General features: G+C 37.1%; 1 protein-coding gene across 5 annotated transcripts in view; it reads left to right on the top strand.

The window, feature by feature from the left end:
- Positions 1-20,865, top strand: part of Dennd1a (DENN domain containing 1A) — a 473,824-nt gene that overhangs the window by 117,314 nt on the left and 335,645 nt on the right. For all 5 annotated transcript variants that reach the window (XM_021192483.1, XM_021192480.2, XM_029536942.1 and 2 more), the window contains one exon: positions 4,643-4,686. In XM_021192483.1, the coding sequence (XP_021048142.1) occupies positions 4,643-4,686 (44 nt within the window). The remainder of the gene's footprint in view (positions 1-4,642; positions 4,687-20,865) is intronic.

The following is a 20,865-nucleotide window of genomic DNA, read 5'->3' as shown; positions in this document are numbered from 1 at the left end:
TAATTGAAAAGTGTTTTCCTGCTGGGTATGGTGGTGTATGCCTAAAGCACTCAGGAGGCAGAGGTAGGAGGGTCTCTATGATTTTGAGGTCAGCCTGGTCTACATTGTGAGTTTCAAGACAGCCTGGAACCCTGTCTCAGAACAACAATAAAAAAAGAAAAGTGTTTACCTGGGAAATAATATAATTGATTTTTAAATTTGAATCAGAAGAAAGTTGCCAAGACAGGAGGTTAAAGAAAAGTGTATGTTGTTCTTAATTTTCTGTCTGACAGACAGCTCTCAGGGGAAAGGATGACATATACTTCTTACTGTTCTTATGGGCACCTACATCAGCACATTGTTGGTTTGTGCTCTTTTGTGGTGGTATTCTGACTTGAAGATTTTCTCATTAAGAGTTAGCTGGTTTGTGAAACTGCATTTGGTGCTGCGTTTCTGAGTGAAAAAGTATTTTGGAACATTAGAAATTATAGTGCTAGATGGTGGATAAAAAATGGATATGTAAATATCAGATTGATGCTGTTTTCCAGTGTGTATTATTTTCCATATAAATATATAGAACATTTCATAAAATGTTCCCAGACCATTTAAAACTCAAAGAAATGCAGCTGACGCAATGAAATACATAGAGTACTTGTAAAAACATACAGACATGCATGTGGATTGCTGCCAGACAGAAAATTTAAAGGCGGTTTACTTAACTGCAGGGTGCTATGTTTTGTGTGTGCCATGCTGAAAGTGTTAGTAAGGGGAGTGTTGTGTTTCCTGAGAAAAGCAGATTGTCTTTGGACCTTTGTAACTCACATGTTTCCAATGTCAGTATTTTGGTGACATTATGGCATCCTGATCAACTCAATGTTAAAAAAACATTGCAGCCTCTTGTGCAGAATAGATGTTTTAAGACAAATAAATTGTTTGCAGTCTCTGTCTTAAGTTTTACAAAATGACTTTCATAGTTTTTATCAGCTATCAGACTGGATCTTTGAACTAATTCAATGGAACGTTATAGATTGGACTTCGGTCTTAAAAAGCATTGGCTTAAAAAAAAAGTATTGTTTTAGAGAATGTTAAGGACCCATGAAGTTTGCTTTCTGTAAACCTCTGGGGCCTTAAAGAAAACCAAACAAAAGTCTCATGCTTGAATTGTAGTAAACAATAGTGGGTGTATTGTCCTGGAACATTGTTCTGTTAGAATGTGGGACTTTCACTTTAGGGATGGCCTTGGACCAGATGCTGCCAACTGTTGAAGCAGTGTTTGCTGTAATGTGCTTGGGATGCCTTCTTACTCACTGCCTTGGCATGTTCATTTTCAGTGTGTGAAACTCTTCCATCTATTTTCTTTTCTTAATTCCAGTCTATTAGATATATGAAAAAGCATTTAGAATATTAATTTAAAGTAATGGATTTCTTATTACTAGAGGTTTAAAATATTTAAGGACTTTGTGTAACATATAAACAAGAAAGTTTTAAGAATATACCACAAATTTTGATTTCTATTGCTTATTCTTTCACAAGATGGTGGTAGAAAATAAAGCTTTTATTTCTGCTAGTATTTTATGAGTCCCAAGAAGCATAAATTACTGCAACAAAGAAGGCATGCTAGTAAAGATCCAATATGCAGTCATATGAATGAGTTTTTCTGGTTGAAGAATTATGTTAACCACATAGCATTTGGGAGAAAAGGAACAAGTTGTGGGTGACTCTGGCTTTCCCACCCTCTGGTTGGTTGTGCCTCTAGTGACACTGAACTGCTGCTTTTGGGTTTGTTACTAGACTAACACATCAGGTAGTTTTGTTTGTTTCAGGGGACAATAGTCATTGTGCTGTTGCTGCTGCTGCTGCTCTTCCTCCTCTTCTTCCTCCTCCTCCTCCTCCTCATCCTCTTTCTCCTCTTTCTTTTCCTCCTCCTCCCTTTAAAGCTCTGCTAACCACCGGGTTTCCTGGACCGTCTGTCACATCTTGCTGCTAACTTTTCTTTGTTAGACACACATAGTTTGAACATGTATGGATCTGAAATACTCCAATATCAGATGTTGGCATTTTAAGTTAAGAATGTTCAACCCATAAAGTCAATACAAATAGTTCAAAAATATGAAAACCTCACAGATCTTTAACACTCTGGTAAATCTAGGCTTTGCCTGCCAGCTTAGCTAGTGCCCTCTTACCTCTTATCTCAGGAGAGCAGAATCCTGCCTAGGTCAAGCCTGCAGGCCAAAGACAGGCAATGCTTTTGCTATCTGGCTCAGGAGAGGAACTCCCAATGGTGCTGCAGGGAGCATTACTCTAGAACTCTCCAGCTCATGACCTAGACACTACTATCTTTAGTGTCAGTAGTTGAAGGCCATTTTACTTGTCTTTTTAAAAATTTCATTTTTTAATTTTATTTTTGATATTATAATTTAATTATATTATTTCATCATTCCCTTTTCTTCCTCCAAACTCTCCCATATACCCTTCCTTGCTCTCTTTCAAATTCATGGACTCTTTTTCACTAACTGTTTGTATGTATATACATACACACTACACACACACACACACACACACACACACTATATATATATATATATATATATATATATATATATAACCTGCACAGTCTGTATAATGTTCCTTGTATATGTATGTTTTCAGGACTCATCACTTAGCATTGGATAACCCATTGCCTATGCTCTTCCCTATGGAAGACTTTCCCCTCTCCCAGCATTCCTTAGTTGTGTGTAATTCTTTGGTAGGATTGAGACCTTGTGGTCTTTCCCCCATGCCTATTGGTTGTTGTACATGTTCAGCTCATGTTTAGGTAGTCATGTTGGTGAGACTTTATGGGTGTGGCTTCTGAGGTTACTAGGAGACAGTCTCATAGCAAACTCACTGATTCTCTGGTCCTTACAATCTTTCAGCCCACTTTTCTGCAACGTTCCCTGAGCCTTTTGTGTGGGAATTGTCTCTGTTTGGGTTGGGATCCAAATTCTGCATTTTGATTGGTCATGGTTTCCTGTAATAGTAACCATTTATTGCAAATCTAAGCAGAACATACCCAAAGAGGCCAAAAATTGTCTGCATTATGTACTGCCATCTATGAGAACTTTCAGTATTTGTATTTCTGTTCTTTGGGATAATCCTAGACTTAAAACAGAAATCCAGTAGCTTTTGTGATTTTAAAACATATTTCAAAAATTTAAAAGTAGCTTGTTAACTCACCCACCTATTTTTGTTCTTTCCTCACTGAAGAATTAATTGTGCTTTGGAAGTCTTGAACCTTTGTAATGATTCATGTTCACAGAGAAGTCAATTGGCATTTTAGTGTAACTTTTAAAGACAAATGAAAACCAATCAGTGTGTACTGTGAGATTATTGTTAGAGGTGAGATCAGCAAACATTGCCTTTTGTATTGATAGATGATTTCCCAAATATATACACTGTTCTGTTCCCTGGCCCCTTGCAGCCTATCTCTGAGGAGCCAAATCTTTTTCTTTTTTCTTCTTTTTTTTTATTATGTGTTTATTTCATACACACACACACACAGTAGATATCTTCAGACATACCAGAAGAGAGTATCAGATCCCATTGCAGATGGTTGTGATCCATTATGTGATTGCTGGGAATTGAACTCAGGACCTCTGGAAGAGCAGTGAGTGCTCTTAACTGCTGAGGCATTGCTCCATCCCCCAAATCTTTTTCTTTCTGAAAAGCTTACATGCTTTCCTAATGGGTTGTAGTTGGAATGCTATTAGCTTTTACATGGTACATGTCTGTGTTGACTTAACAGACTTAGCATTGTCTTACAGTTAGAACTTAAGAATGAAGTGACCCCCTTTTTGTTTTTTTTCGACAGGGTTTCTCTGTGTAGCTCTGGCTGTCCTCGAACTCACTTTGTAGACCAGGCTGGCCAGGAACTCAGAAATCTGCCTGCCTCTTCCTCCTAAGTGCTGGGATTAAAGGTGTGTGCCACCACGCCTGGCAAGTGACCCCTTTAGTAACTACAGAGGTGGGCAGAAGAGATATTTTCACCTTTATATTTTTATACTTTCTACCCAAGCCTAATTATGTCACTTCTTATATGATATTATAATAATCACTTCTTTATTTCATATTGACAGACCAGAAGTGCTGGTTTTGTTTTGAAGGAAACTTCCCTAGTTATGGCTTTGTTTTCATAAGCACTCTGGGAAGGATATGTTTTATTTTCTGAAGTGCTGACTTTTACATTTGTTCCTTGAAAAAATTCTTCCCTTGCTGTCCTTTTCTCCCGAGTCTGTCTGGTACTTAAGGTTTATCAGGCCAACATCTGTAACGATGAAAAAGAGGCTGCTGATTAGAGAAGAAAAGTCAAGCAGGTTTAAGACTCATTTTCTTTGAAAAAAATATTGAGGGCAATTTGCAGCTGGCAAGATTTTCACATTAGGTAATAGTCTAAAGTTAACAGAAGCATCAGGCCTTTAAAATTTTTCTTTTTTGTATTTCTGGAGGAGGGCAGTGGGAGTGCCTTGCTGAGGCCTTCCTTGTGCTCATCAACATAGCAGCCTCAGCTGCCCCCCTTGGATCCCCTGCCAGGGCTGCTATCATCTTCTGATCAAATATTAATGTGTGATCCTCTGCTTGCTCACTAATCCAAAGCCAATTAATATTATCTGTCAATTATTTACAGATCCTGAGGTGCAGAGGCAATTCCCAGAGGACTACAGTGACCAGGTTTGGAATGCGTAATTAATTTTTTACATGACAAAATTTATTTCAGAGTTGTTCAACATATTATTACTGTTCTTTTTAACTGAAAGAGATAAATGAAGTTTTAGAAAGGAATAGATATGGTAATTAGGAACCAAATACAAAAAGTAAAGCACAGTGAAGTGGGATTGAAAATATTAATGCTAGATTTGGGGTGTTTCCTTCAGAGGGCTATGTATAGCAACTAAGCAAGAGCACCATGTTAGGTGTGTTGCTGCCTATGGGTTAGTAGGAAATTCTTTCAGAGCTGCCTGTAAACTGACGTGTTTTTTGTTTTTGTTTTTAAAGATACTGTTTAAGTAGTCAAGTAGTCTGATCAAAAAGGGAGGAAGGATTATAACGATTATAACGATTTGCAGTAGAGGTGACACTGTCTGTTGTCACCCTGTAATAAAAAGGTATTTGTAGGGAGAACGTGGCACTGCCCAAGAGCAGGAGTATTGGTGCTACCCAGGCGCTCCTTCACTTCTCAAAGTTTCAGCACTTTGCAAACAGCAACAGTGCTGACAGTCTCATATCTCTCTTCTTTTCATAGCTGGTTCCAGGTTATACATCCATTCTCCATTTTCTACCCCAAGGAATACTGAAGGCACTTTGTAGCTTTGTTTGGCTCTTTGCATTTTTAGTTCAAATTTGCAATTTGACATACTTTTTAAATATTAAAAAAAACATCATTAACAACTATGCTATCACACTTTGTCTTTGACAACTTTATCAGAGCTTTTGCACAAGCACAATATTGTGCACAAAGCTTGTTCCTAATGCATTCATTCAAGGTTTTCTGTTACTAGTCCTTGAGTGAGGGTAAATATCATAGGAAAGAACTATTCAGGGCAATGGTAATATCTTTGTATTGTGGCCTGTCATAGAGAGAGCAAGGTGTCCTATAGTCTTTTTGAAAACAGGGATGACATTGTGACCGGGCATATAAGCTATTCAGTGGCATGTTTTATAATAAGGCTTAGGGTGGTAAGAATCTAGGAGAGCTGATCTGGTTTACTTTGTGTCTGACCTCAAGATTAAAATAAGATTTAAAAAAATTAATTAAAATCTTACCTCACCTCTCCTTCATCTTCTACTAGTAGAGTTAAATTTTTAATCATGCTTTAAGTTGCTATGAGATTAAGTCCTTTCAATTAAATAATACAATTGAAAGATTATAGGACTTTAATACAATTACTGAACATCTTTCTTTAATTAATTATCTATAGGATGAAAAACTATTGTTTGTAATTCACTGGTGGTCATAGCTCTTAAGAAAATGATTGTTCTTAAATCTTTTAAGTAGGTAAATAATGTTTGTGATCCCTGATCTGCACTATGCAGGGAGAGACTGTTCTGTAGGAGAAGGCTTAGAGTGATGTGATTGTTTTTTAAGTACATAACTTTAGAAATTGCATAGGTAATAAGTTTGTAACAAAACTCTAGAAAATAGAGGTCAAACAAAAGTAAAGCTTAAGAAGCATAAAGAAAATATAAAGCATTGCAGTATTTTACTACTCAGAAGAAACTACTGGAACAAATCAGGAGTTTTAGAATCTGTGTCCATTTCTCCTGAGTGCATGTGTGTATTCATCATGTATTTGAGGAGGGTGTGTGTGTGTATGTGCTATACATGCATATGAGTATCCACAGAGAAATTTAGATTGTTTTCTGCACTGCTATTGTATGTGGAGTCCAGCTGGCTAATGTGATGCTAACTGTGTAGTAAATTTAGTCCTTTACCCTTGTCAATAGATGGCTTTACACACATTTCCTGTATGATTAAAATTATGGTAAGCATCTATGAAGTAATAGCTGTGGTTATCATTAAGGGGCTCACAGGATAGAGGTGTCAGGCTCCTTTGTTTGGAGAAGTGATACAGTGTTGGATCTGAGATCCAGACCTGTGGGTTAAGGGAAACCTACAAGAATATACACAAGATAGTGTTGTGTAGCATCTTTTCAAACTTTTAAGATGTATACGTTCCCTTCTTGACCCCAAACAACTCAGGAAATGAGACATTTCTACTTGGTTTTTCAAGATATTATTTTTAACTTTCCAAAAATGTACTTGAGGTATCATATCTACTATGAAAGAGAATGAAGAATGCTTGTTTTTATTTGCCTTTTAAATCATTATATTCTAAATTCATAAGCTTAGTTCACATTATTTGTTTGAGTATACCAAATTATGTCTCTCCTATATACTATTCAAATTATCTGTCTCTCATATATCATTATAAAAGATTCTTGGAAATATTTCTATTATGTGTAAATTTTAACCACAGCATTTCAGATATTAAAACATTTACATTGTAGTCCTTAAGAAACATTTAAGATAATTCTCCATCCAATATACTGTGTGGGTGGAAGTGAACACTGTGGTTCCCTCCTCCCCATACCCTCTCCCTCCAGTTTTCTCTCCTCATTCGCCTAAACTACCATAGCTTGTTTTTACATATAGTGTATTTTCCATGTTCCCTCACACTTGATCAGAGACGCTGGCTGATGCTAGATGTTTTATTCTGTGTGTTCTTTGTACCTTACAGTAAAAGAATCTGTCACAAATTATTGTGCCTCAGTGCTTTAGAAACTGAGAAAAAAGGGAGGTTAGATTGACATCTGTGACTGAATAATGATGACCAGCCTTTTGGCTCTCCTTGAGCCACAAAGCTAGCACTGCCTTTAGAGTGGAAAAAGAAGTAAGAAGAAAGGGGAGGGATAAAAGAGAGTTACAAATCTGTGGTCTCAGAGATGTATTACTGTTGGGCCAGTTGTCTGCATGGTATGATAATCCATTTTGATCTTCTCTGTCTTAATTGTCTGCTAAAGACAAATGGGCAGTAAAAGTTCATCAGTTTCATCTTTTTGCTCCTCGTTTAGAAGCAGAATAAATGATCCATCACTATAGAGGAAGCCTTTCTTTCTGTCACGGAAGTAATGCAGACCCAACACGTTTTATTAAAATGTTTTCCCCTCATTATTTCGGTCCTCTCAGCTCTGATAGATCTTACTGTTTCATAAAAAATGTAATCTGAAATGTAAATAAGGGTCTTGATACAGAAAGAAGAAGTAATGAGCAGCCTGAGCCACATTTTAGGGCTCTTGATTGTAATTACTGACAAAGTGATTTCTCTGTGCTCCATTTTTTTTCCTTCTTTAACTTGTCTGTGACACAGTCAGACCACAATGACATCTATGGTTTAAAACCATTAAATCACTGCAGCATTAAATATTTCACTAAAAGTCTAGTAAGCTATTTTTAAGCCTGAAAATAGAGGTTTTGTTAATTCCTGGAAGATGTGCAGTGCCTATATGTGTTTTTTTTTTTTAAAGAGCAAAACAAACAACAAAAATCGGGATAAGCAAGGGCTTTTCAGAGTTCCTGTTACTTACTCCTCTGTTTTTGTTAAAGCTTAATAGTTTAAATACTGAACTATCAACAGTGGTAGGCTTCTGACTTGAAAAGGATCTCGTACTTTTGGAAAAAAAATCCTTCTAATAGCTTATTGTGAGGTGAAAAAATTATCTCTCTCATAAATATATAATAAAATAGGCAATTTTTAAAGAGTTAAGGTTATGAAATTGAGGATGGACTTGGGCTTACTTTGGGTTATGGGGAAAGTCTCTTCTTTTCACCCTCCAGCAATAAGCAGAGTAATGCAGCCCTCTCAGTTCTCAAAGATAACATGCCAGTCAGACACAGGAAGTAAGAGAAGCCAGGAGTATTTTTGAATCATATTTAAAACTATAGTTCTATAGTCAACCAGGTACAGTTTTTTACTTTTGTCATTTTGTTAACTCTGTTCATTTCTAATTATAGAAAGAATTGGTAAAACTTTATTGTGTTAGAACCATTTTAGTGAATACTAATTGAATTAAGGGTAAAACAATAGTTAAATTTACATGTTTGCAAATGGTTGCTACTCTCCTCAAAAGCCCATTATTGGCTTTAAAACAATACATATTTTTCCAGATTAAAAACTCGTAATAGTTATTGATACATGGCATAAGATATTATGAAATAAACTTATAGTAACCTATCTGATATTTTCATAAGGAGCATTGTACTGTATCAAGTGAAACAGGCATTACATATGACTTTAAAGCACACTAGTCACAATATAATTATTTCTTATCATAAAACATATATAATTATTTTGTTCTCACAATTTTGCACTTTTTATAAGCCCATTTGTTCTAACAGTGACGATTAGATTTGAGGATGTTAGAAGTTTCTTACACCAAGTGTCCATATAAATTTTGATGAAATAGTATCAGAGTATCCTGGAAAAGCGGGGTCCGTGCACACCTGCCCATCCCCGTATCTGCAGATTGCTAATAGAGTCACAGGTAATTTTTCTTTCCACTGGCCCCAAAACACAGGTTATAATGAAGCCAGTAATTTTTATGCATTTATAGAAACTATAAAAAAAATGTATGGAAATCTTTATATAGAAACTAACCGTGTTCCTTGTACAACTTGTGTAAGCAGTGTAGAAACATGATGCACTGGGAAGAAAAAAAGGTGCTCTTCCTTTTGTGGTTTCACATGACCTAGGTGATTTCAAAATTTCACAATCAACAAGCAAATTAAACATATAAATATCAATACTAAAAACTACAAATATGCTGCTAATTTGGGCTAATTGTGATGGAAATAGTGATTTTTAAAGTAGCATGCAATTGCTTAAATATGGATTTTCATGTTTGTATTGTAGATACGCTCTAAAGAAAACATTTCCTAAGCTGCTGATTATCCACAGATAACCTTGGTAAATTGATTAGAAGATTCTGATTAGAGAGATAGTAGTGATAGTATTAAATGAGCATTTCTACTTGGCTACTGATGATTGCTTCATTCTTTTGATGTGGTCCAACATATGAAAAGTTTCATGTTACTTTGTTTCAAATATTTTTAGACAAAATAGATAAAGCATTCTGTTGCAGAATTCTTATATATTGATTGAGTGAATAATCCTAATTTAATAAGAAAATTATATATGTAATCCTCACGTCCTAACATTTTTACTAAAAAGGTAGCCCTGTTTTACTTTATATAACACAATGTATAATTCTTACAAAAAATACAAAACAAAGGACATTATTTGACTTGTTATTATCAGGCAGGCAAACATGGATAAGAGGGCCCTCATCTGTTATAGTCATAAGTAGAGGCTGAGGTTGGAACTGAGATATGGGCTTTGTGACACACACACAGAAGAAGGAATTAGACCCCATTTCTCTGGAAACTCCAGACATTTCTTGCTTTTGCGGTTCTTCTTCAGCCTGGTTGCTGTTAAGCTACAACTGATGCAGTCTACTCAGATTTGGTTCACTTTGAATTTTGAGTTTCATATGATCTTGGAAACTTACTTTTTTTAAAAATCAGCACACATAGTATTGCTTTTAATTAAGACATTTAAAAATAAAATTAATAATACAAAATAAAATAAAATTAATTCTTGGTGATTTCCTCTTCTCCCTTCTGGGCCCCCTTGCTCTCCTCTTGCCTTCCTGCTCACTTCCCTCCATGGCTTCATTTTCATGTTTGAAAACTTTCTCTCTGTCCGTCTGTGACCAGGATCTTACTGATGGGTCTTATAATTAATTGTCTGCCTTCCATATAGCTGGAAATGGCAAGTGTTTTATGGCACTGGACACCACAGAATAGAATCAGGACGCATTTGCATTTCATTCATAGGATTTGCTTAAGTGATGGTGAAGTAGATTAAGCTTTAAAACAATTCAACATCCCAGTCTTTTTTTTAAATAAAGATTTATTTATTTTATGTATATGGGTACATTGTAGCTGTCCTCAGACACCCTAGAAGAGAGCATCAGATCCCATTGCAGATGGTTGTGAGTCACCATGTGGTTGCTGGGAATTGAATTCAGGATCTCTGGAAGAGCAATTAGTACTCTTAACCACCGACCCATCTCCCCAGCCCCCACAACATCTAAGTCTTAACATTAATGTAGTAATAAGGAACTACCCTTTCTGCCTTTTCCTCCTTATTGCTGTTTTTGATGGTAAAAACCAGTCTAGGAGAGTAAGTTTGATTTGTAGATAAATTTTGTAGAGCATGGGCCAGAAACTATGTAAGGAGGGAGAAAGAAAAGAGCAATAGACTATAGCTCTGGTCAGTAGTAGGCTGTACAAGTAACTTATGGCTAGAGTGCATTGATACTCATGGAACAGTGGCCTGGTCAGAATACCATAGGAGAATCATCAAGAGTGGTACAGAGAAGCTCACGTGGAAAATCTTAGAGAGCTACCCTAAAGAAATATCATGAGTTAGACTCATGTTACATATGTGCTTTCTAAGACTGGCTGTTGACTTATGGGGCTTTTAACTAAATACCCCAGTCACTTTTCATAGATCTGTATCTACATCTGTATCAGCGGCTATCTATCCTTCCTTCCTTCCTTCCTTCCTTCCTTCCTTCCTTCCTTCCTTCCTTCCTTCCTTCCTTCTTTCCTTCCTTCCTATCCCATCTATCCTATCTATCCCATCCATCCATCCATCCATCCATCCATCCATCCATCCATCCATCCATCCATCCATGTGATTTCTTAGAGTAGGGTAGGATAGGATAGCCCTGACTGCTCTGGAGCTCACTTGCTGGGGATTAAAGGTGTGCACGACCACACCCAACTTTATACTCTTATAAGTAGTTAGACTATTTTGTGAAAATTGAAGTACTATTTTTACCACTTTGGCTTTAGTTGGATGAAATGCAGCATTAATCAAGCTTCAGATATTGTCATATATTCTAAGATTCCAACTGTAACTATACCAAGGAAATATGAGTTAAGATGATGAAGATGAAAAAGAAGATGAAAATGGAGGAAGAAACCACCACATTGAGAACTACCACAGCACAAAACCAGATAGATAGATAGATAGATAGATAGATAGATAGATAGATAGATAGATAGAATGAACGAACGGATGAACGAAGAATGAAAGTAAGTAATAAGTAATTTGGCATTCTGGCACTGTAGGTGGAATTTTAATTTTTGTATGCACAAATATAAATTCTCAATCCCTTCAACCTGAGAGGGGTTGTAAACCTAATAGCTATAAGAGTGCCTTGCTGCAGAGTTTTCTTGGAGCAGGGTATTGGGTCCCATGCTTGTACATAAGGAGACTGTTTTAGTATGTTGTAATGCAGCTCTTGAAACAATTCATTGACTTGAAGATGGCTGCATGTATCCAGATCAAATATCTACTAGTCCATATATGATTTATTCACTTGATTTATTTGTTGAGGCAGAGTTTTGCCCTGTAGTCAGGTTCTCTTTGAAGTTGTGGTCCCTTGCCTCTTGCTGGGATTATAGCTATAGCCATGCAATCATGTAATCCTTACTTATGTATTGCTAATAGAAGTGTTGTTTTGTTTTTATTCATTCTCCCCCCCTCCAAAAAGACCCATTAAAATGTAAGTGGGGCTGGATAGATAGCTTGATGGTTAAAAGCATTGGCTGCTCTTCCAGAGGATCCAGGTTCAATTACCAGCAAACATATGGAAGCTCACAGTTCTTTGTTCTAGGGGAAAATGTCCTCTTCTGGCCTCTGTAGAAACCAGGCACCCACATGGTACACAGACGTAAATGCAGACAAAACATCTATACACATAAAATAATAAAAATAAAATAAACCTTTAAAATTTTAAGTGTCCCAGGTTACTTTAGAGATGGTTGGCCATATTTTTAGCAAATTACCCAATAATATCATCAGTGAACTAAGTCTAGTTTTTGATGAATTTTAAATTAAATAATTAAATTACTTATATTTATTTGTTTTGGGTATGTGTGCTTGTGTGGGAAGGCTAGAAGACGACTTATGAGAATCGGTTCTATCCACCATGTGGGTTCTGTAGATGGAGCATAGGTTGGCAGGCTTGACAGCAAAGTGTCTTTTTTGGCTGCAACAATTCCCTGGCCCTACTTTTGAGATCGTTTCTAGGCATAGAAATGGCTGTGGACAGTGTTAGACTGGGGAGGGGCTTTGTGAATAGTATCACCTATGTGAGTGCTGAAGCGTGAGAGTGGTAATTAGGAACATGCACATTGGATGCAGGCTGTGTTTGAGGTTAAAGCTCAGCTCTGCCATTTACATGTTGAGATTTCACTTCCTCCCTTGTAAACTAGAGATTGGCACAGTAAAGACTTTACTGGATCTGGGTCAGGATTAAGTGAATAAAAGTTCAGTGGTGGCTCATGCCTTTAATCCCAGCACTTGGGAGGCAGAGGCAGGCAGATTTCTGAGTTCCAGGACAGCCAGCGCTACACAGAGAACCCCCCCCCCCCAAAAAAAAAAGGTTCATGAAGTGGAAACAGAACCAGAAAAGAAAACAACCTGGTGTCTAATTGTAACCAGCAATTGCAGATTCTCTATTGTTATTAGAAGTAGATTTAAGGTGGCAAGCTGATGTTGGTTGCTTTTATCATTTGCTGAGGCTGAGTATGATAGATAACCTTTGCCTCTAGATTTCCAGATCCATTTATGGAAGGATCTGGAAAGGTCCTCCTTGATAAACCTATACTGTTCAGAATGAACTTTGAAGTCATAAAGGGGATCACAGGTTATTTGCCTAGGAAAGAAAGAATGAGGAATCCTTGCATATTTATGTACTGAGATGTACTAAAAATGTAAAAGCTTTTAAAATGGTGACAAAGGGGTTTCAAGTATTTTAAACTTTTTATTGAAGTTATAAAATCTATATGTCAAGGCTCTGGTGCTGAAAACCTCAGAAATTTAGTAATAGGTCCCACCATCCTTGTAAATGAACCTTTTTGGTTGTGTATGGTCTTTGTATTACTAGTGTACCTTTCATTTTGAAATGGTTATAAGTAGTACGGTAAAGATTCCTCTGGCCATTATAATTTCTAACTAACTTCAGTCAGTTTCAGATTTCAAATGTGACATAATAATAAGTCCAGACTATGGGCATAGGGCATGGCTTGGTGAGTGGAAATGGAAGGAATTTATAAAAATATTGAGATTGTTTCTTTTGTGTGTGTATGTGGTATTAGAAATTATACATAGTGTTGTCTTTGAAGAAAATTTTATTTATCAAGGATTATTTATTACCTATCAACCTTGGCAAACATGAGACGTAATGTTTCACATTGCTTTTATCCATTAAGTCATCTTACACAGCTCATCTACCTGGCAAATACTGACTCATTTTTAAAGGTGGTGATTTACAAGTCACCTCTTTAGTATCTCTAGAGTACTTTCCTTTTGCCATGACCGTATTTCTTTTACTTAAGTAAAATTATTTTATGTGCATGGATGTTTTACCAACATGTATATCTGTGTACCATGTGCCTGGTGCTCACAAAGGCCATAAAAAGTGCTGGACTTCCTGAAACTGGAGTTACAGAAGGTTGTGAGCTACCATGTGCATTCTTGGAATTGAAGGGTAGCCAATGCTCTTAATTGCTAAGACAATTCTCTGTTCCCTGTCTTGTCTCTATTTCTATCAGAAGACCCAAAACTTGCCTGTGTAACTTCCTCCTCCTGGCAGGAAGCTAGGATGCTTACCTGTTTTATAGTAATGGCTCTTGGGTATGGTACTGTGCATGTATGTTAAGATAAAAAATTTTTATTCATAATAATAAACAACTAAATAGTGTTCACACTGCGACCCATGAGTCAAGAATTTAAGCAAGATAGGACAAATAAAAAATTTATGAAATCTCCATTTGTGCCAGGCAGTGGTGGCTCACGCCTTTAATCCCAGCACTCGGGAGGCAGAGGCAGGCGGATTTCTGAGTTCGAGGCCAGCCTGGTCTACAGAGTGAGTTCCAGGACAGCTAGAGCTACATAGAGAAACCCTGTCTTGGAAAACCAAAAAAAGAAATCTCCATTTGTAACACAAGGGAAGTAAAACATAGAGAAGGTTTTGATGCTCCATACAAAGGTGATGATATCTGAAATTGTACTAAGTCCTAGAATGCAAAGAAATAATTTAGATGATGAGCCTGACGTCAGGTGATTGAAAACTAAGTCTTCCAACATTCTTTTTCAGTTTCTCATCTCAAGTCAGCTAGGTGAAATAGTCACTCTATCTTTGTCTTCCAGACAAGCTGATCTCTCTTTCTTTTAACTCTGGTATACCACAGCATCTAACCTAAGACTTGTAAGCATCCCTAGGCTATTTATTACACGGAAACACAAGTATGATAGAGGAGTAAGTTTGCTCCTTTGTAAGACCCTTTAGCATAAATCTTTAATTCCACAGTTGCAACTAGAAAGTCAGGTAGGTGACAGGCTTTAGCTTCAGTGAGCATGCTGTAACTATCTCCCCAGTATTTGAAACTGGGGAGACAGAATGCTAATCAAGGTATGAGATGCACAGTGTCTTCTGTTCTTCCACCAGTCTATATGAAGCTAATTTTATTCATGTTCAATGTCGAATTCATCTACAAGAGGATAACTTCTTCATGAGATTAGTAATAGACTCACTGAACATAGGTAGAACTTTTACTATAAGATCTGAGTCTCAGTTTCTTTGTAGTAGCCACTTACATACCCCCCAAAAAGATGACCACTGGCATATGAGAAAAAAACCCAAAGTTTAGATATGCTGGTTTCATACTCAGATAAAATTTATACTTTATACCAGTATAATCTTTGAAATTATCTATATAATCCATATTCTTAGACATGAATGATAAACAGTAAAACTACTTATACACATATTAGCTTGAATAGTCTTCTCCATTTCTTTCATTTTTGATGTCATGCATGAATGTTAACTTTTAACACTTGATTTTCTAGTAAATTCAAGTCTCTGAGTTTGCAGCTATAGTCACTGATTGTTATAGTAACTCAAGAGACAGGAAGTGCCTAGAGCCTGTATGTGCTGAGAATGGGTCTGAGTTGGAAAGTTATGAGCAGGTGAGATGCAAAAGGCCCTACACCCTCCAGTGAGTCCCAGTGCATGAGGTCAACACTACTTTCCAGAACCTTGTGCTGTGACGTCTGCCAACCCATCCATTTGTTTTTTTCATTCCCTCTCTTCTTGCCAGACTTCCTTAAAGCTCATGTCCTGGGGTCTCTTGCTCAGTAGCCTTCGCTCCTGCTGTTGCTCTTGCCTCCCTCTTTCTATCTCTTCCCCATTCTTGCCTTGTGAATTTCTGCTTACTCCTTGAGCTTCTCTCACTCTGTCAGTTTCTGAGAAGTTATTCATGACCCTTATGTCTAAATTCAGATATGAAAATCAGAATATATGTAAACTTTGCTATTTTGTTTAGAGCTTTCCATTCTTTTCTCTCAGCTTCTGTGCCATTTAAATGATCCATCCATGCATTTGTTTCATTAGCCTCTGTCTCTTCAGTTAGATCTTACACTCCATGTGGACAAGGGTCACATCATACCTGGAGTCAGTTTCATTCCTGGTTTGTAGCACATTGTTTGCTACTAAATAACCTGTTCAGCAACATGCTTAAATGATACACTTAGGAAAATATTGCCATTTCTTTCTAAAATGGTCTTAAAGTAGACCTGATTTTAGGGGCTGCTTTACCCTCTGCCACATTTTCAAACACTTTTAAAGGTTTTAGGGACCTTTCAAGTTATCTTGAAATCCAATAGCCATGGTGAGTGTTTGAATCTTAGTCACACAAATAGATCATCTACCCCCAGAAAGAATCAGTGGTACTCTGAGAAACTTTCTTGTTCAGATGGAATGGGTCAGAGCTGTATAGGTGGTCAACCTGGATGTTTGACATGTTGAACTTGGGCCTAGAACTGGGGAGGCTCTCCAGAACAGAGGACTGAGCCTACTAATTTACCTGTGGAAACTACAGTGTAGGTAGAGGAGGCTGCAAATAGGGAAGAAAGTGAAATTCCCAGGAAATGGATTAAATGGAAAAGGGTTTGAGAGGGGTCTAAGAAGAAGGCTGTCTACTTTCTTCATCTAACAGAACGTTGGACAAGTAATGGAATAAGACAGAGTAGTGAGTATGGCATTAGGAAAACAGTCCCCCCTCCCCAACCTCTAATTCTGCTTCAGAAATAATTATAAACAGAATGAATCTCAAATGGAAAGATGGTGACAAATTCATAGACCATGGAATTGTTGGTTTAGAAAAGCCATGGACCTCACTTGGGGATTGTGAAGGAAAAGTGGCAATGCTTTTATGATGGGTCTAGCCACAAAACAATTGTGAATGCTAGGTGTTGAAAAAGAATCTTACAGTTTTGTTGTATATTTTAAGAAGTTTTCTGTTTTAAAGGCCTTTAGTAGACATTTGACCATTTAGCAACTGTCACATGTGATTGCCGGTTCACCATGGAACCAGTACAGTTAGCAATGTCCTTTTACCTCCTAGGAAAGTGTTTCTCAGCTTTTCTAATGCTGTGACCCTGTAATACAATTCTCATGTTGTGGTAACTGTTCACTATAAAATGAATTCATTGTTATTTCATAACTATAATTTTGCTACTGTTTAAATCATGTATATCTGATATGCAGGATATGTGACCCTTGTGAAAGGGTCATTTGATCCCCAAAGAGGTCATGACCCACAGGTTAAGAAGCACTGTCTTAGGGTTTCTAGAGTTTGCGATACTTCTGAGTCTTTGTAATATTAGTTCTTATTTTCTCTCTCTCTCTCTCCTTTCTTTTCAACCTCTTCCTCCTCTTGTTCTTCTTTTTCCTCCTCCTCTTCTTCCTCATTCACCTCTTCAGTTTTGTATGGCTGGCGTTTTACTCAGGTTTTCTCACTATAGTCAGCTGGTCAGATTCTGACTAGAAACCTGGCACTAGTACTTTTAGTAATAGTTTTTTTTTTTGTTTTGTTTTGTTTTTTTAAATGTGTGTGTTGGAGTGATTGGGTGGGTGGGTGTGTTGGCATTGGTGTTTTGAGACAGTGTCTCACTGTGTAGCTTAGTTATTTTTTTCTCAAGTTCATGATCCTTGTGCCTCAGCTTCTTGAGTACTAGGGTTGCAAGTGTATACTACCATGCCTAGCTGTGGAAATGTGGTGTTGTTGCTTTTTTTAAAAAAAATTTTATGTTACTTTCAAATTATGTTATTGTTTCTTTTTGAAGCTTTTTAGTGGTTTAAAAAGTAGACATGTGCTAGAAAATGTAACTGATTCCAAGCCCTGGGATATTTGCTGAAGACTTTTAGAGAAAAAGTGGTATGTTCTTAAACAGATCTTTAGGTTCTAAGTTATCCAAGAAATGAAACCCATGACAATGAGCTTTAGAAGAGCTTTAGTACTTAGGGCTTCTCTTTGAAATAGTGACCTAAGCTACTGACTCCTGAGAATACATGATGATGAGTGAAAGATTTGATTGAAAGCTGCTTTGTGTGAGTTGACATTGTAAGGGAAAAGGACTTACAAACATTATGGGTCACAGAAAAATTCTAGAAAATGTGCAAGCCTTTGCTGGTCTCAAGCAGCCACAGGTAATTGCTAGTTTGTGTGTGTTGAAACTGGAGTAAAATAAAACATATATATGAGGTTGAATTCTTTTATTTTGCTAGCCTTCTGAAGAGATTAAAAAAAAGAGTAAAATATTGAATGCTAGATTTTAGGAAATCTCTTACATAGTTTTCTTATTTTGCTAGTGTTTCATATCACCTGCCTTCTGTCTCAGTAACAGAATGCCATCAGTGTGTTCCGACTGTAAGTTTCCTCAGTCCTAACTCCTCCTCCTGTCCTCCTTTCACTGTAAGATTGGAGAAATATTAGTTGTGAAATAGAGATGACTGTGCAATGGAACCTTGTTTAATCAATTCTTAAATAATACTCTTTCCAAAGCAGGTCTAATATTTACACTTTGATTCCTGCTTTTGCTTACAGTGTTTGTTGATGCTATCTTTCTAACATTCCCTGGCACTGGATAAATAAAAGCTGCTATTTCCTTTTCAATATTTTCAGCTATTATCCTCATGCAAGAGCTAATAAGTGGAGGTTAGTTGAATTACTAAACCATGATCCTGTCTATCAGAAGAAGCTAGGAGCCTTGATTAACATGCCTTGTTAACTGATAGGTTCAGTTCCATACTGGTAGTGCTAGAATAATTTGTATAAACCAAGCAGTACAGATTCCTTATTTTAGCACTAAGACTTACAAAGGCTTCTTTTAGCAGCCTTTAATTTTGTACTTATGTATGTGACATAGCCTGTGGCTGTGATAGCTACTGTGAATCTGCAGTTGTTTGGGGATGAAAGGAGGAGGCAGCTGGAAACTCGGTAGCTACATCTAGCTGTCTACCTAGAGAAGGCCTTGATTTCAAGTTTATCCAAACAAGCTCGACTAATCCCAACTATCTAGGGGGATCCACTGTCAAAACAAGCAGCGTGGCCCTGAGGCAAACACAGCCATACAGAAATGAAGGCTGGGGCTTCCAATACTCTGATGACTGCATACTGGAGGCTTTTTCCCCCTGAAAGAGGGTAAGAGAGGTAGAATTTGCATAATGCCTTTTCATTGGAAACTTTTGGAAAGCTGACAGACCCCCAGCTTATAGATCTGTAGCCACAATACAGAGTCTATAGGAGAATCCTTGAATGACCTAACCATATTGAAAGGAAATATAAAAGCGTCCAAGTATAGCCAAGTGAGAGAGGAAAAGAGGCCGATGCATTGTCTAACATCTGCTGCACTTCTCGTTAGTTTTGTTCTTTGCTATTCTATGTGGACTTTGGAGAAGCCTAAGACAGCCTAACATGAATCCTATAATCTTCCTTCTGAATATTTATGTAGCGTGCCAGCTTCTAAGCTGTCCTTTGCGTTTTCCTACTTCCCCCTCATTTTCATGCTCTCAAATGAGGCCAACATTTCAAAAGCTAAATAAATGTTTGTGAATGTTTATAAAAGATTTGCATAAATTTGTCCTTGTCTGACAAAGATCACTTTTTTCTTATGCCAGTTCTGAAAAAAAAAATTTTTTTTTTTTAAAGGTTTTGGTGCTTGTCTTGACAACAAAGTCCCACATCCCAGAACAATGATTGCTGATTAAGTGGGTATGCAATTGTGGCTGAATAGGCTTTCAAGATACTGGGTTAAAAGACCCATCATCTGAAGGCTGAATTATAGAATTTAGAAAATGTTATCAGAGGTACACATTTAAATAGATTTTTATGGTACCATATCATTAGATAAGACAAAGAGTTCTTATGGGTTAAAAGAAAAGTATAACCGCCCATGGTTTAAGAAATTGTCCTGTATAAATTTTAATAATTAGAATGTTTCATTAGCTTGGAATATCACCTCTCTTATGCTTGAACATGTTTAAAAATAATCTTTAGACCTTGAAGCATTTTTTTGGAGGCTGCAAATCTCCTAGCGGTATATGTGAATATGGGTACTGGGATGGTGATCAGAGGGAGTTTAGTAGGCAGTCTTTTATGACATCTGTATGTTCAATCATACCTTGAGAAAATACAAACTCTATGAAATATGTGTCAGCGCTTAATTATAGGACATCCACACACACAGCACCCAGACACTTGTGCCACCAGTGTGTTTTCTGAACTCATTTATCTTTTAAAATTAGAATAGATTTTGAGGGGTGGCAGGGGAAGTTGTGGGGAGAGGCGCTAATTTAGTTCCAAGGTATTGGAAGATTGGCAGCAGAGAGGTAACAGGCAGCTCTGTTCATCTTTTGGTTGTATTGGTTTAGAGGTTTAAGTTGTCATTAAGGCACAAACTAGAGCCACTTCTCTGACACAGTTTTTATCACATCTGCTAGGCTTGTGTCCCAAGAGGAGACGTGGGGAGCAGTGAATTCAGCATGGGCCCATTATCGACTGCTTTTTCGTGTGTTGTAAAAGGAGTGAGACCTCAGGGAGGCTTGGAGCCTCCTCCCGTGTAATGTCCAAGTCAGATTTGAAGGACTGGTGGCAGGAAAGCTTTGGCCTTGGGGTGTGAATTCTAAGAAATAGAGGCACAATTAAGTTTAAAAAATTCAAGGACTTTGAGCTTGATAATGAAAGATTTTTTTCTAGACTAATGTGAGCAGAAAAGATGCCCATCTGTGCACATTTTTGTGTGCATTTAAAATATTTAAAAGCTGACAGCTTTTAATATGCTTACAAAATAGTATTTTTATCAGTGCTCTTTTCTCTCTCTCTCTCTCTCTCTCTCTCTCTCTCTCTCTCTCTCTCTCTCTCTCTCTCTCTCT

Source organism: Mus pahari, chromosome 3 (genome assembly GCF_900095145.1).
Source record: "Mus pahari chromosome 3, PAHARI_EIJ_v1.1, whole genome shotgun sequence".
Classification (NCBI taxonomy): domain Eukaryota; kingdom Metazoa; phylum Chordata; class Mammalia; order Rodentia; family Muridae; genus Mus; species Mus pahari.
Note: the sequence above shows the minus strand (reverse complement) of the source record. Positions and strands in the feature narration are given on the sequence as shown.